The 17621-nt window shown below is 41.0% G+C and overlaps 1 protein-coding gene across 1 annotated transcript in view; it reads left to right on the top strand.

The window, feature by feature from the left end:
- Window positions 1–17621, top strand: part of plekha7b (pleckstrin homology domain containing, family A member 7b) — a gene marked incomplete at its 3' end in the record, with an annotated part of 142727 nt that overhangs the window by 80815 nt on the left and 44291 nt on the right. The window contains exons 5-6 of the mRNA XM_079497735.1: window positions 13067–13169; window positions 15563–15673. Of these exons, the coding sequence (XP_079353861.1) occupies window positions 13067–13169; window positions 15563–15673 (214 nt within the window). The remainder of the gene's footprint in view (window positions 1–13066; window positions 13170–15562; window positions 15674–17621) is intronic.

Below are 17621 nucleotides of genomic sequence, written 5' to 3'. Positions count from 1 at the left end.
CATGCACGATATGCCATTCCCACAAGGATATGAGAAGAATCCTGTGTTTACTTAGAGAGCTTCACTAAGCCCCTTATCAACTTCTAACTTTTAGTGCATGTGTGTAAACATATACATTACTAAATAATTCATACATTCAATTACAATTTATAATAATAATAATAACTAGAAATGCACTCTGTCGAGGTGCCAACGAGCGCACACAAGTAGGCCATACATGGCCTACTTGTGCGCAAGCAGAGCGTGCAAGTACTGCTACATACTAATGTCTATTACAACTGCTGTTCTAAATCCTTTAGACCCGTTATTGACCTTATACTGTACCAACCTTGAAACGTACCTTAGTTACGTTGCCACCAACAGCCAATAAGGGACCACCACCATTATTACCCCAACATACATACATACATACATACATACATACATACATACATACAACATACATACATACATACATACATACATACATACATACATACATACATACATACATACATACATACATACATACATACATACATACATACATACATACATAGCCGACCAAACGTACCTTAGTTACGTCATTAGCCAATCCCTGATTGGCCGACGGACACCACAGACATACGCAGCCGATTACAGTACTTGCGCACTCTGCTTGCGCAAGTAATAATACTAATAGCACTAATTATTTAAATGAAAGATAATGTCATCTTTCAAGCTATCCACCAGCTCAGTGGCCTTAGATTATCCGCCCTGAGACTGGGAGGTCGGGGTTCGATCCCCGGCTGGGTCATACCAAAGACTAAATGCGTCTAAAAGGTGCCTACCTGCTTGGCACTCAGCATCAAGGGTCGGTTGGGGTAAGTCCCTGCGACATACTAGCGTCATGTCCAGGGGGTGTACTTGTAGCCTACATCAAGCTACCTCATGCTACAGAAACAGGAAATATTCCCTATGGGCCTGAAAATGAGCTTGACCTTCAAAATTGTAAATGCAACCTTGCCCTCAGTACCCGCATACCTGACTAACTACCTCACAAAAGTGAGCAACACCCACAGCCACAATAGTAGAGGGAGCGAGAAAACGATACTGGTACCACCCATTTTCAAAACAAATATGGGTAAATTCTCCTTCTACAGCACCGCCACCCAAACGTAGAATGCCCTGATCCCCTCCCTCAAAAAAACTGAAAATCCACCTCTCAGCAGGCAGAGGCATACAACCACGATGCAGTATGTCTTGTTTTGCAATGAGGTTAATTTGCATAGAAAGGGGCAGATTTAGCACCAAATGCACTTATTCTACCTAAATAAATGTTATATATGTGCTTCAAATTATGACCAGAGTACCAAGACGCTATTTGCTTGGCATTGTATTTAAAGGTGCATTTCTTCTTGTCTTATTTGCACGGGGTTAGCAGCCGCAAAAGCAACGCAATCCATTTGTGAATTCCAGTGGTGGAAAGTAACTACTACAGTACTTGAGTACATGTACTCAGGTACTGCACTTAAGTACACATTTGAGGTACTTTTCCTTTACTCGTAGATCTGCTATTTTCAAAAGATTTGATAACTTGAGTTGTGAAACGGGACATTCTGAATATTGAGTACTTTTCTTTTGTACTTTTACTCAAGTAAATTTTGAATACCGAAATATTACTTATAACACTATTTCTGCAATACCCACTATTTTACTGTTTTTTTACTGCTGCTGTAACTTCAACCCTGTTGCTTTGCATGGTGAGTTGGTGACTCTCTTGTCCATGTCCTTGTCACAGTTCAGTTTGGAGGACTAAAATAAGCAGCAGCTGCAGTCATGATGAGGAACGTTTGCTATGCGCTGATGAATCTCACACAGTATTACTGCCGCTGACTGTCATAGTGGTGGTGGTTTGGGTTTCACTGTGTTTAGACCCAGATCTAAATGAGATAATTCAGAAGTAGGTCCCACCCCTTCCCCCTCATCACAACGTCTCACTCTGAGGCATGTAGAACCTCTCTCTTCCCAGGAGACAGGTGTTGTTGTATTTAGCCCGGCTGAGGCCAACCAAGTAGTAGTAGTGTTGTTGTAATGAGGACAGCGGGAACAGATGCTGTCAACCGCTCTCCCCTTATGACATAACAGAACAATGGCTGCCGTGGACAGTGCGATTTTTTAACAAGTAAAATATCACAGTTATATTTTGACTAAATACTTCAATATCGATATTCTCGATATACTATTGATGCTGCCACAAAATCTTTTCACAATGACATTGTTGATAGTCATCAGTAAAAGCAGTCAGGTAAGTTTAAAAAAAACGACAGCACTACTGTAAAACCAGGAAGAGACAACACTAATATTCCAGTATTGATATTATGATGTCCAAATTCCCATCCCAATATAATATCAATATTGATACCCAGCTCTAGCCAGCATGCAAATATGTTCAATCATAGGCCTGTGTCTTATGTCAAAGACTGTCTTTCTCTCTCAGGTATAGTACCCTACTCTCTCTCTAGCTCTCTCCTCTCCCCCTTTCTCTGTCGTATGCACTATGCAAGGTGAAACATCAAGCCTGATTTCTACTGTTGCACTATGGTGTCGTGTGCCGGAAATAGCTAATCTACAAACTCACAATGCATTGCAGCGCAACATATTTTGAGCTTGCAGATCACCTGATGACATCTAAATCAAGCCTCACTCCTCTCCTCCACACCCTCACAGCAAATCTCCCAGGGAACTGCTCGAATGACAGCGTGAACAAACACTATGAAAGCTTCACATAAAACAGTAGAGGATCCCCTAGGTGCTGTGGAAACATCCTGTAAAAATGTTGGCTCGGTTCCAGATCGGACAGTCGAGGAGCTATGTTTTATTTTGTTTCAGTGACACACATCTGCCGCTTCTCTTCTGTAGCTTCATAGCAGAAAGAAGGCTCCTTTCTATCTATCCCCCTCACAGGACAATTGGTGGAGAGTGTCGGTCAGTGTTTATGTCAGATTGACAGATGGACCTCGTAAGTTAGCTATGGTGTGGACTGTGGAGCAGTACACCAACTGTTAAACCTGTTGTCTGTTAAACCAAACATTGCAGAGACTATGTTTTAGCGTGCGCGTGCGTGTGTGTTTGTGCGTGCATGCGTTTGGCTGATCGGTGTGAAACTGTGCACATACATTCCCTGGAGGTCGAAGCAGAACCTCTGCCTCAAAGTTTTCACATTGTCCTGTTATTGTGCCACCAGGAGGCCGATTTTTGCTAAACACATTTTTTATATTTTCACTCTTACAGAGTTTGTCCAAACATCACGCAAATTGGTACACGTTATCACTATAGTCATGTGATCAAGACAGATCTGTCCAATTTTTCATAATCCATCCTGATTGGCTAAGATTGACTTCCAAAGTTTCTGGAGGGGCTCGTTTTGAACAAAATGTCTCAAATCATGAACACAGCATCCGATTGCCGATTCCCACTAGACAGGGGGCGAAATGCCACCCTTTTCACATCGGAGGCCTGTTATTATTATTATTAATATTAATAATATTATTAATAATTTTAATAATATTAATAATATTAATAATATTAATAATATTAATAATATTCATAATATTCATAATATTAATAATTTATTTTACATCTGGAAGCTCCCTTCCAGGACAGGCTTCAGACTTCCCATTTTTTAATGTAACCTTACTAATGTAACTACTAATCTGGAATGATGCATATTGTAAATGCATGCTCCACTCAGTTATATGCAATACCAGTTGTACTGTTGTTGTCAGAGTACTTGTTGTACCCACTGCCAGGGTACCCATCACCCATAATACGTAGACCACTCCTATGATGTCGGTACTATGATGTCATATCGATGACATCAGAGATCTCCATATATGTGGAGTTGGAAACATCTCTTCACAGCCTTGTGACATCATGTGGCGTTGGTTCCCAGAGTATGGGAAATATTGGAGTAGGGGAAGATGTAACTGTTCAAACTATTGTTCATGAGTATAGCAAATTATCTTCTTTCTTTTGTTCCACATTAGTTACATTTTCAATTCCAAGGTATGGGTCTTCAAGGACAATCAATACAGTTAATGCTAACCCTTAAATACAAAACCATATTGCACTTTTGCAATATATATTGGTTATTAAAATGTTACTGTTGACTCCCCACCCTCAAAAAAACTCAAAACAAAAACCTGGTAGCATTATTCAGCCCATAATGCGACCCTGCGAGAATTGCAAAGGACCTGACGTTGACTCCAGCTTCCTAGATACATTTAATGAGCATGCTCATTCGCCCAAACGTAGAGCTAGGGAGACAGCTCTCTCTTTAATTAGGCTAATAACTGTTTTTTTTGTGAAGCATCATTGAACACACGTGTATAATAGCAATGCCTTGTGTCCCACTGCGATGCAAACGTAGATTTGTCCCAATCCAGTATTTAAAATGTTCCACACCCATAACACATAATGTTAACGCATGCTTGTTTGCTTACTTACTTCCTAGTACGGATCTAACTGGAAATGATCTTCAATGGCCAGTAAGAGCCTGTTGAAAGCCTGGCTACAGTGGCTAGATATGAGAAAGGCAATTCAAAGACATTAATTGATTTTAACCACTCAGTGAGCTAGAAACGGTCATATTTCTTCTCTTCCACGTAGATTTAACTGGATCCATAAAGATGTGATGATGACAGCACGTGTGTGTGTGTGTGTGTGTGTGTGTGTGTGTGTGCGTGTGCGTGTGCGTGTGCGTGTGCGTGTGTGCGTGCGTGCGTGCGTGCGTGCGTGCACAATTGTGCATAGGGATGCTGAAATCTAGATTTTTCATTCCTGATCCGATACCGATCAAGCATCATCGATCCGATACAGATACCATTCCGATACAGCACATATTTACGTCTCTATGCTATCTGATATCTGGCAGCCAGGTAGCACACTTTTTTATCTTTACTTTTTATTACAAATTTTCTAGTCCGGAATGTTAAGTAAAAGCAGGATTGATATTGATCAAGTGATATTACTCAAACAGAGAACATAACCTCCCCAGAATAATTGTCAACAAACAAAGTTCCACAACAGTAGGTTATCAGAATACCTGACCTATTTGTGACTTTAGAAGTCATGACATTTATTTTTACCTGAAATGATCACCATGTCAAACGAAGAAGCCTACAGTACTTGTATTTCCTACTGTATTTCATATTGAGTAACATTATTATCTCTCTTACCTGCCAACAATTTTGTTTATTATTGTCTCCACCAGGCCGAAGTCATGGGGGAGAGTATGTTTTGCACTCCGTCCTTCCGTGTGTGTCCCCATGTGTGTGTCCGTCCGTCTGTGTACAGCTAATGTCTGGCACCATTGGCCCGGCAGGGACCATGGAAGGTATCTATAGCAAGGGGGGCTGATGTTGTTGTTGTTGTTTTTCACAATAGCGTAAAAATGAGTTATTTAGCACATAGCTTGTACACTACACACACACACACATGCTACATAGACAGTGTTCTATTTCACCAACAGTCTGTGTTGGATTTTACACTTACTTGTATTGGAAATTATAGAGCCTGTGTACTATGCAAATCACACAGGCTAGACGATCAATGACACACGACACACATACATTTTAACACCATTTCTGCACGGCGGCAGAAGCCGCAGAAGCAATGAACAATAATGTATGTCTACCCTATATTTTGGAGAAAGTGCCTTCCCTTTAACCATGATTTAAGTGAAGTGTGGGTGAAGTTTAAAGGCACAGTTCACAGAGAAGATTGTGTGCACATCTCAAAGCCTATATTTAGGCCAGGTGCTGTATGTCAGGCATCAAGGCAAACATCAAAGAAGAGACACACTAGTTTCTAGAGCTCCACAAGACTTACTTTATAGAGCACCGAAGTCCTGACGTCACTCGCTCATCCCCTGGTTCTGCCTGGTTCACGGAAGTAATTTCTACATGGGGTCATCCTAAAATCGTTTCATATAAGCATTGTGGTCCAAAAATAAACAAGCTGTCTCTGCGTCTCTGTATTGTTTACGACAGTCAGTATCACTCATATATGATACAGTCTGTTTCTTTTTTTTTTCTTCACAGTTTTGTTTATTCAAGATTTCAGGGTATACAGTAAATCAAACAATATGACAGTATATGTGACACACCCATATGGAACATACCAAAGAGATAACATGTACATATAAATGTTGTGACCACTATATGCAAAATATTGTGGTAGCATAAAAGCAATTATATAGTCCTATGCTAACAGGGAAGTGTCAGTTATAAACCACATAACCTGAATCAAGTTTTGAAACAAACACAAACGCAAGACAAGACAAGACAAGACCCCTCCAAAACATAATGGACGTGGCAGTGCACCCACACATGGTTCCTAATAATAAATATACTGGACAACCCAGCTGTGTGTCGGGACTCGACATCTAGTATGCTCAGATTCAGGATTAAACTCATTCAATCTGGAATAGTTAGGAACTGCAACTCATTTACAAGTGCGAGGAAGGGGCCCCATGTGTCTTCAAATTTGGATACCGAGCCTAGTCTCAGGGTACATCTAATTTTTTCTAATTTAATAAAGTAGAGTACATCTCTAATCCAGTGAAGATGGGTTGGGGGAGCAGAGGACTTCCATTTCATCAGAATTAGACGCCTAGCTAAGAGAGTGGTAAAGGCCTTTCTAGCGTTTCTAAATGTTACTAATTCAGTAGCAGTAACAATAGCGTTTTCTCTCAGTCAATTGATTCTTCATATCCATATGAGTGAAGCGGCCTGGATGACATGTTTATTTTTCAAACACAGTCCATTAGTACAGTAAAAAGTACATGAACCCGTGGATTTGCGCCCTCTACCGACTTCGGTGCTCTATGAAGGCAAGGAATAAGGGCCTTTCTCGGCCCCACTCTTCTCCCATTGTTTATATTGTGTTTAGTTTCCAAGATGGCCGCAGCACCAGGAGGGGGTAGGGTCGACATATGCCCTTACTGAGCTGCCTTCAAGACACTTGCCTTGTGTCTGACACCTGACTTGTGTCTGAACACAGCTTTGATGGATGTGTTCTGCCCCCCCCCCCCCCCCCCCCCCCCCCTGCAGCCCAGTAAGGGCATATGTCGACCCCACCTGCTCACCTCCGCCCCACCCCCTCCTGGTGCTGCAGCCATCTTGGAAACTAAACACAATATAAACAATGGGAGAAGGGTGGGGCCAAGAAAGGCTCTTATTGCAACGTTTCAACCCACTAGGTCTTCATCATGCATATATTTGCCTGATGAAGACCTAGTGGGTCGAAACGTAACAATTCCTTGCTTTAATAAAGTAAGTCTCGTGGAGCTCTAGAAACTAGTGGGCGGATGTTTTTTCCTTTCTTTGAAGTTTAAAGTCAATCAGACTTTAATGAAATTGGAGGTCTGTGGAACCACCCACACCACTTGGAAGACAGTGGGGCGGGGCACAATATGTTACACCTTGTTACACTTTTTGGTACGATCAAAAACGTGGTAATAAGAGCGAGTTAAGAATGTGTTCCTAATCATCTTCTCGGCCAAATTCATAGTCATTTAACATGGGAGCCTGACTGTACTTCTGTCACTTAAAGGGACAGGACCCCCCCGCACCCCCACCCCCCTCGTCATTTATTTGATCGGAATTGAGAAACCAAAAGAAACATAAAAGGAAGGCGTGGTTATACGTTGTTGTGGGGGGAGGGACTGCATGCTGGATCTTCTGGATAGAATGAAGTGCTGAAGCACGGCATCTCTAATTGTACATGTGTGAGTACGTCACATGCATGCGCGAGCTTATATACGTGTGTGTGTGTGTGTGTGTGTGTGTGTGTGTGTGTGTGTGTGTGTGTGTGTGTGTGTGTGTGTGTGTGCAGTAGTACTGTGCACACGTACATGCGCGCGCGTGTGTGTGTGTGAGACAGAAAGAGATCATATCGGTGCACGTTTATGCTGGGTTCTCTTTTTTTTCTTTGTTATGGTCATTATCTGGGTGTGTTTAAAGTCTCTGCCTCAGGGTGTGTCAGTCAGGCCAAGTGTCAGTTCAGTGTCTGGAACAAAAGGTTTCGCTGTTAACATTTCCACATGCAGCAAAGCCATTGGCTGTCGCGTGGCGGTGCCAGGAAGTGGTCATATCCTTCACGTCTGGAGGCTTAGCACAGAAACTCACTCTGTTCACCTGCACATTCCCACCACGGAGGCATGAGATGGAATGTAACTCACTGGCTTAGTATACCAATACACAGTCAAATCCTCAGTGTTAATATAACTCTGATGCCCTTATGAAGCACGTCCTAAGTCCATTAAGTCATAACATCACCATCTTATGCATAATCCATATTATGCAAGTCGCACTGAGCTCAAACACATTAGGCATAAGACTCGCCAGTATATTTTACGTATTGGAGGAGTGTTCATAATTATGTTCATTTAGGGTGCAGTGCGGTATCTGCTATTATGCTCCTTGATTTAAAAAGACTACTGCATACCGCTAAGACTGGGGTCCCGTCAAGGCAGCAAATATATAAGACTTCCGGTTTACTTCCGGGTTGTGAGCTAGCAAATTGACTTCAGAATAAGTCATTCATACATTTATTTTAAAAATGCATTTATGATATTTGTCTTTTTATAAAGGGCATATACAAGAGTACTTATATTTGCCTTAAAGGTGTAGTGAAATGAAAAATAAGTTTAGAGTAGACCATATCCGTGGTCATCATATGGGCATACCTAACAATGGATGCCAAAAAAATAGAAACATTCTCGTTTTTGTGTGTTTTTATATCAAAAGTCCATACAAATAAAAATGTAATTACTTCCTTAAAACGAAACGTGCTACGTGATGACGTGTCGAAGCCCACATCAATAAAAGCCAATAAAAATGAAGCTCACCCATTTGATTCCCATTGCTAGACGTCCTCCAAACACAGCTGCTACTGATTACAGAAATCCTCCGTTTTTAATCCAATTCAAGATAACATCCAGACAGTGTATTACTCGTTTTCAACTTAATCATCACGCTAAAATATGTATATAGGTTGTGTACAGGTTAGAAAAAAAGGGATACGATGCTCTGATTGGTTCAGAAACTTAAATCCTGCCGTCTGAGGCTGAAACTTCAAAATAAAATGCCCAAAAAAGCCATTTCACTACACCTTTAAAGGTTTTTACCGATTTAAAATGGCTATTGATTCCCAATAAATTGGACACATGGCTGCTTGGCACATTTTCCTACCCTTGTACTGTGGACTGGAGCGTCACCTATTTCAGGGGTGGGCAATTTTGACGATGGAGAGGGCCACTATATTTCCACACTCACTCCAAAATAGCCGATCCACAAGCTCAAAACACGTTTTGAGCTTGTAGATCAGCTATTTTTGCTATATTTGAATTGAAATCCTGAATATTTTTTTAATTTTTGAATTGTAATGCTGAAAAGTAAAATGTTTCATTTCAAATGCCTTTTCAAATTATAGTTCTGGTATTTTTGTCTCCACCAGGCCGAAGGCATGGGGAGAGAGTATGTTTTGCACTCTGTTTATGTTTATGTTTATGTTTATTTATTTGATATGGACATAACAATCACATTGCTCATTGCACAGTTGTACAATTAGTAGATGCATCATTTACAGTGTGTTAGCACATGTGCTAATTTTCACCACTTGTCCACAGGAGACTTTTCTAAAAACTACAGGGACACTATAGTTTAAAAAACACCCAATCAAGTACAAAAGATTATACATTCTAATAATATTTACAGCATAATTACAAAATCCATTACATAATCTCTAATACAAAAGTAAACATAATCATTCTAATAACCAGTCAGAAGCTATACATGTGAACACAGTTGATTTGATTTCAACCATAGTTTGAGTCCTCTGTAGAACACGTTACCATCAGACTCTAGTTTTAGAGCCGTAGGCAAAGAGTTCCATAAGTTTGCTCCCTTTACTGAGAAGGCAGACTGTCCGAATGAGTTGTTACACCTAGGAACAATACAGTTACCACTTGTTGAGGCTCGTGTGGTTGCTCTACCAGTGGTCGGAAGTCTATCAACCAGTCCAGAGAACAAAGGTGAAACATGACCATGTAAACATTTAAAAAACAATTTGGTAGTAGAAAAAAACACAAAATTGTCAAACGTAAAAAGGTTGTGTTTTTTTAGGATACCACAAAGGTGCCATGTCATCGGTTTTTGATCCATGATTTTTATAGCCTGTTTGTATATTGATGTTATTGGTTGTAAGACAGTTTTAGAGGATTGTGACCATGTTGTAACGCTGTATGCTAGGTGTGAGAAAATCATAGCATGCATGTACAGTTGTGCAGTTTTAGCTGATAAGTCCCTTCTGATATGCCGAAAACAATTTAGATTTGGTTTAACCTTCTTGCATATATGCTTTACCTGTTTTTCAAATTTTAAGTTTTTATCCAAGATTATTCCTAAGTATTTTACTTCACTCATTTCAGCAAGAGTTTCATTTTTGATGCGTCCGTGTGTCCGTCCGTCCGTCCGTCCGTTACCAGCTAATCTCCGGCACCGTTAACCCCGTCGATGCCAAACTTTGCACACACACTCCCTGGATGCCAACGATGAACCTCTGCCCCACATTTTCCAGAACGGCCTGTTATAGCGCCACCATGAGGCAGCTTTTCACATTTTTTACCTAAAACTGCACCGATCTGCGTGAAACGTTGCATGCACACTCCCTAGAGGCCAAGGACAAACCTTTGACCTGCATTTTCCGCATCTGCCTTTTATAGCGCCACCAGGAGGCCGACTCCGCTTAGCGGAGAGTGGGGTGTGGTAGAGGACATCTCCCTGAACGCATGCGTATGTCACAACAGCTGCCTCGAAGAGCCGTCTCGTGTCCAGTGTCCACTCTGGTCTGGAAACGGCCGTTTTTTTTACCTCTGACCCCGTTACAAGGCCGGCCACTCTTAATTTTACACCTCTCCCGCTTAGCGGAGAGTGTGTTGTGGTAGAGGACATCTCCCTGAACGCGTGCGTATGTCACAACAGCTGCCTCGAAGAGCCGTTTTCTGTCCAGCATCCTATTTGTAAGGGATATGCACTCAAACACAATTTATCCATTTAGATAATTTGTTAATGTTATTAACTGTGTAAATGTTAATACAAATACACAGAAACATAATTTGTGTTCGTTTAAATACTTAATTTATTGTTTTAATGTGCACATTAATCGTTTTTGGGTACTTTTATTCTGAAAAGCTCGGCCACCGGAAGTCTTATTTGCTAGCTAATATTTGCTGCCTTGACACTGGCCTACTGGGTCACACCACGTCTTAACAATTTGAATTTTGAGCAGAGCTCAAAAAACTTTGAGCAGAGCTATTCCGCCTGTGCTAAAGGTGGTGCATTGAACGAAGGACCTTGTCTGAGGCCCACAGTAAATGTTCTCTTATAGCGAGAATCACACAGCATACCTCAAAAGAAAGCGTAACTTGTCCACTCTAATTTTTAAAAAAAAAATTGATTTTACCATCTTCCATTCTGGAGATATGCACCTTTATGTAACACCTGCTTTTGTAGTAGCCTACTCTTCTTGAACAGAAAGGCTAATTAGAAGCGGTTTTGTCAGACGCTGTCTGACATAAAAACTCGGAAAGCCGTGCTCGCGCTGAGTTCCCTCCGATGTTTTTAGGCGGTTAGTATTACTGCCAAACAACACAACACATTTGCCATGTTCTATCTGACCGGCGTTGATCATCATGATAAAGAAATAACCGCTCGCACAGGCGATACAATCCATGCGTGAAGAAATGAAGAAAAAAGAAAAAAGGAGAGAAATCTGACGGAGACACTGAAGTCACAATCGGATCAGATTACACACACAACCCCTCCCTCCATTGAAAGTCACATGAGAGAGCCCTCCCCTCCCTGAAACAAAGATATTATAAGATAAACAAGAAGACTGCAGCCAGCTTGGCTATGAAGCCATTATTTTGCCCCAAGATGCATGGGAGTCTCCAGCCTTTACGTGAGTGACAATACGGGGGCTGGGCTGCCTCGTGCTGTTTTCAGGAAGGGAGGGGGTGAGGCATTTTTTTCTTTTTTTTGCGATCACGTGATCGTGATGAGTGTGCTATCATCCGATGCTAGTTGATAAAGTGCCCGGGTGTGTAGAAAGACGATTGAAAGTAATCAATAAAAACATGCGGTAAACGTAGAAATCCGCTTCCCGCACGTGACGTTTGAGATTTGAACCACGTAGAAATCCCTCTCCCGCATCCACTGTGTTAAGTGCAAAAAAAAGCGAGCATGCCTCCTCAGCAATGTTGCCATGTCTGCTTATTATAAGTGACTTTGGGCTTCTTTTTATGTAAAGTTGATCTACAAGCTCACAATGCATCGCATCGCAACGTGCTGCCAGCTTGTAAAATCGGCTATTTTCAAATCCAGGGGAAGGCAAATTTAGGGACCAGCGTCAAGTGCCAACATTGGCACAAAGGCATAAGTGTGTGAGAGAGTATTTTTGGTTTAAAATAACTATTCTTTGGAGTTTGCATGTTCTCCCCGTGTCCCCTATAGGGTAGGTACCCGCACAAAAAACATGCAGTAATCCTGGTCTCTAAACTGCCTCCCCCTGGCCAGCCGGGGCGCCTGATGGAGGGGAAAGGAACTGGTTGAAATAACGTGTTCCTTCCACGCGCTACGTCCAACCAGGGAAACCCCCCCCTGTCAGGTGTAAAGCAGCAACTTGGACACTCATGCATGAAGGAAGCATGAGTTCAAGTCCGTTGCTCTCCCCAGGTTGGCGGAGGGTGTGTAGAGGATCACATTAGATAATTGACACATGGGGTGAAAAATGGGTTACAAAATCGTGGGATTAAAATTATAAAAAAATAAAATAACTATTCTAAAAAAATTGTCAAATTATCTTAAATTAAGACACTGGCGGTAAGTAAGACATGCTTAATAGGGGCCTGCCGCCTGAGAGGATTCAAAGGAGGATGGAGGAGGATTTGGTTACAGTTGTAAATTCGGGATAGATGAACACAGAGGATTTGACTGTGTATCAACACAAATGTGCTTTTCTATCCTGCCTTTTTGTGTTGTAGGTTAGAAGCACGCATGTCCAAGCAACTGGCCAATCAGAGGACTCCCAGCACGTCCCCCGCGGCTGTGACCTCGACAACGGTGGACGCCACCTCAGGGCCAAAGGTGGGTGTCACGTCATGGCCACAGTGCTTTGGAGAGTACTGTGTTTGGTTTGTGCCTCGTACCTGTTTCTGTTCCACATTTCTATTCCTAGCATCAATTGGTAGTTGAGGCAAATTGCCCTTTCTAAGTATAACAATTCTTTTTAGGGGTATTTTGCTTTGATTATATTTTTTTATGCTTAATGCTCAGGTGGGCAAATGGGAGCTCCTCCAGACCTCTCTCATTCTGATTAATGGCTAGTGACTGTAATAGTTTAGTGATTTTTATAGCATAGGGAAACTCAATTACAAATCTCCAGGGGCTGGACATGGGTGTATGTGCATCTATCAGAGGTTCTAATGGTGCAGCAATTATTTACCGTGAAATGTTGTGTTTTGGATCCATAAAAATATATCATTTTAGCTTTATCATTGCATTGTCACAGAGGAAGTGACCCTGTAGATCAGAATAGTATAATGAAGAAAGCGTAGATCAGAAAGCATTTGATCCAACACATTAACCTGGTGTCATTTTATTATTATTATTATTATTATTTTATAAGAGCTTGTAGATTGGCTATAGTTTTGTCTTTGACAAATAATATACACCCCAGATAGTTTTTAAGTAGCTTCATTCAATATTTAGATGATATTCATTTAATCGTTCATTTTAACACAATCCGTGCTACCACCCCAGGCCAGTGCCAAAATAATGCGTGAAAGCCCAAAGAAGAAGAAAGGCTCCCTGACTAACCACGTGGTGTGTTGTTGTTGTTGTTATTAGGCATGGAGGGGCAGCAGCGCCCAGTGGTAGCATCATCACTAGCTTAGCTTGTTTTCAGGTTTTATAAGATCCTAAAGACCCCAGATTGTCTCATTTGGAGCAGAAAAAGGTAAAATATGCATGCGTGCACGTCGGATCCGTATGTAGGCTGTCTAACATGTGAGTAAAAGCATTTATTTTTTATTTTTTATCTGCTGGATTAAATTAAATTAAAGAAAGACGAGTTCTCTTGTTTTGGCACAGGCGGGTCGTGGAGAGAAGAACGAGGTCCCGCGTTCTTGGCATAGATTTGGTTAATTTGCTCAAGACTTAGTGAAATTCTGGTGACTGATCTTGACTGGTCTTTCTAATGAATGGCAAGATTTTTTAAATTAGTGTGTGTGTGTGTGTGCGTGTGCGTGTGCGTGTGCGTGTGCATGTGCGTGTGAGAAATGGATCATATCGGTGAACTTTTAAGTTTGTGTTAGTGGTCGGTCGATGGACATGTCTTTTTCAATGGCCAATGCGATACTGATATTTAGAGAGCCAAATAAAAATAAATAAATCTACTGTTCCAATACCCACTGACAAAGCTGTTTGCAGATGGCTGAATTGACATAACTGGCCGATGCCAAAGATCTCAAAATGCCAGGATATCAGCATGATTAATCGTCCAGCCAGTAAATTGGTCTGAGTGTGTATGTGTGTCATAGCGTAAAGGGGGAAGAGAGAAAGAGAGATGCCCAGACCCCCCTACTGTAACTACTATGACACATTAGCACTCTATGCAAAAAGTCTGTTTAAATTTACTCATGCTGATAGAGCATGACTCAAAATCACTTACTCAATAATAATAAGGCATAATGATGGTACCATAGTGAAAATGAGTGTAGAATCACATAATTGAGAGATATTTCCTGCATGTTCTGCATTATCTGGTGAGGCTTAAACAAAGCCATTAAGGCTTTCTTAATATGCCGTTAATAATTGAATAATTGAGTTAATTAATGTGAGAACAAGATTATCGTATGTGCAAAAGACATCTTATAAAAATCATTTTTGATACTGATTCTTTTTTTTTGTGGCTTTTGCCTTTATTCTTTTCATAGAGGGATAGACAATAGGCTGACAGGAAATGGAGAGAGAGATGGGGGGTGACATGCAGTAAACCGCTGAGCCATAGCCACAAAACATTTATTTTCCTTCTTGAGAATTTCCACAAATACCACTATTTGTTTGTCTTGTCTAGTGGACAACTAAAAGTCAATTAAATAACAAAAACTGAGAGCAGAGCAAAACAGGCATGAGGAAACATGAATGATGATAGTAGATAGTAATACTTTTTATTTGTTCATGTTTTTTGCACCAGCAAGGATCATATGATTATAATGGAAATGTTTGAGTCATCTAAAAAACAAAAGCAATTTTTAAGGACTTCTTGAGACTCTCTGGAATGTATATATATGTTTGCAATGCTACTGTACAATTATCTTTGTTTATAATGATGCACTTCTGTGCTCAGCTCCTATGGAATTCTCATGATGCACTCATAGACAGATCCCTACTATTTACCCCCTTGGTAATGATGTTGTAAGATATTAACCAGCAGCTGAACAGTATCAGTCTCATTAACATTTGCTTTGTTTTGGTAGTCACAGGTGCCCAGAGGTGCAGGGAAGGTTCACAGCTTTGGCAAAAGGGACCATGCTATTAAGAGAAACCTTAACATCCCTGTGGTGGTCAGAGGCTGGCTTTACAAACAGGTGAGACAAGGTTTCTCAGCCCCTACAGATGAGAGATTTATAGACTTGCCCACCGACTGTATGAGCACACATTAATCTCAAGTAAACATGATGTCAAATCTGTCACATCGTGGAATGTCAATCATCAGTGGCCGCACAATGCAACGTAGCTACCGCTTGCTCTCTAAGGTGACAAACATCAGTTACAGCAGGCGCATGGGTCTATTTGTCTCCATCACAGTTATAAATGAAAGTGACCAAGTGGACTATGACTCAGTAAACCAAATAGTAGAAGTTATCATTCCTTATTATCCGCTCAGCCACTCGCTGTGTCTTTTTCTTCACTGACTCAGTGTAGAGAGATGGTCCCTCCTAGTGTAGATAGAATGCACAAAAAGTATTAGTGGAAGAGATCCAGGGTTAATATCTCAGACATGCAATGATGTCCACCGTCCTCACTCAGGTTGCTTATTATGGGATGTTGTTATTGGAAATGGTGCACTCAATCCCGCATATTGATACTTGTTTCGTACTTATCTTGATACTCTTTGATTTGAACATAATTAGCAAATAATTGATGAATTACTTTCGGCAATGGTTTTGATAAATGATATGTACAGTACTGTACATGAAGGCGGAGCTTCATTTCTCTAAACTTGTGTATTGTAGATTGAGATTCAGTGGACTGAATGGAGGACAAAGTGAGTTCACTGCTCAAGCAGTTACTGTAATAATGTCATTTAAATGCATCTGTTATTTTACAAAGATTGCATCAAGCTGAATTGCTGTCCAGATTTTACTGTATCGCCTATTCACCATCATTGTGCCGTATGGAATGTAAAGTTAACGGCAACCTATATCATTGTTGGCAGATAGTCTTCAACAGCTGTATATTATGGCTACATCCTATTATTAAAATTAACTAATGGGAGGGCGAGCCTGCGAGCAGACCACGGCCACGTCACTATGACTCAGATATGGGACACAGAAAGACAAGACAGACACAGTACATTGATGTCCATAAGTAGTATATATACTACTTCCATATATGGGCACAAAAGGGACACAGACAGACAGTACAATGGGTTCTCTGACAAATCCCCTGACACTATGACTCAAGCATATCGGTCGGATAACGGCCCAAACCTATAACATTTGTACAAATAAGACATTAATTTGCTAATTCCATTTCTGTTAACACTTTTGGTTATGTCCAATGCATCCACATTGCCAAAGGTTCTCAATGTCCAACCCTATTGCTGGCATGCAGTTGATGCGAGTATTCTATCTGCACCACCTCTGGGATAAGCCTGGGGATAGTCTGAAGATTGTGATTTGTGACCCATTTCCACAATATCACAGGGTCTCAGTAGATGATAATCGCTGCAGCGCTTCATGGTTACTATAGCAGCGTTACATGAACAGGCAATTCATTAATCCATTGAGACCTGGAACGCATCCATGTCACGTTAGCGTTTAACCACATTAACCATTAACCCATTTTGGGGCGGGAACCCCTTTTGGTGTTTTAAACATTATGTTATAATTTAGCTATTGAAAAATAGCAGATCTACAAGCTCATAGCGCGCCACCGAGTGGCGCGCTATGAACTTGTAGGTCTGCTATTTTTGAAAAATCGTTAAAATGTGCCTCAAATCTTTCCGAAAATTGTCATGATTTAGAAAACTTTTTTTTTTAAATTTCGACGTCAGGCCTGAATGGATTAAGCCTGAGTTATACTTAGTTACGTTTGGGTGTCGCTCACCAAAGATAGGCGATCTAAAAGCTCACAACGCGCTGCGCTGTGATGCGTTGTCAGCTTCTAGAGATCATCTTTTATCAGTGTGCGACACCCCCAGGCGCAACTAAGTATGAATCACACAGTGCTGTCTTGCTTGATTTGTGATAAGGCTAACTGGTCCTGTTACTACATGATGAGGTCGCATTGATGGAGATTGCATTACATTTT

This window comes from Electrona antarctica (assembly GCF_951216825.1).
Source record: "Electrona antarctica genome assembly, chromosome: 3".
Classification (NCBI taxonomy): Eukaryota; Metazoa; Chordata; class Actinopteri; order Myctophiformes; family Myctophidae; genus Electrona; species Electrona antarctica.
Note: the sequence above shows the minus strand (reverse complement) of the source record. Positions and strands in the feature narration are given on the sequence as shown.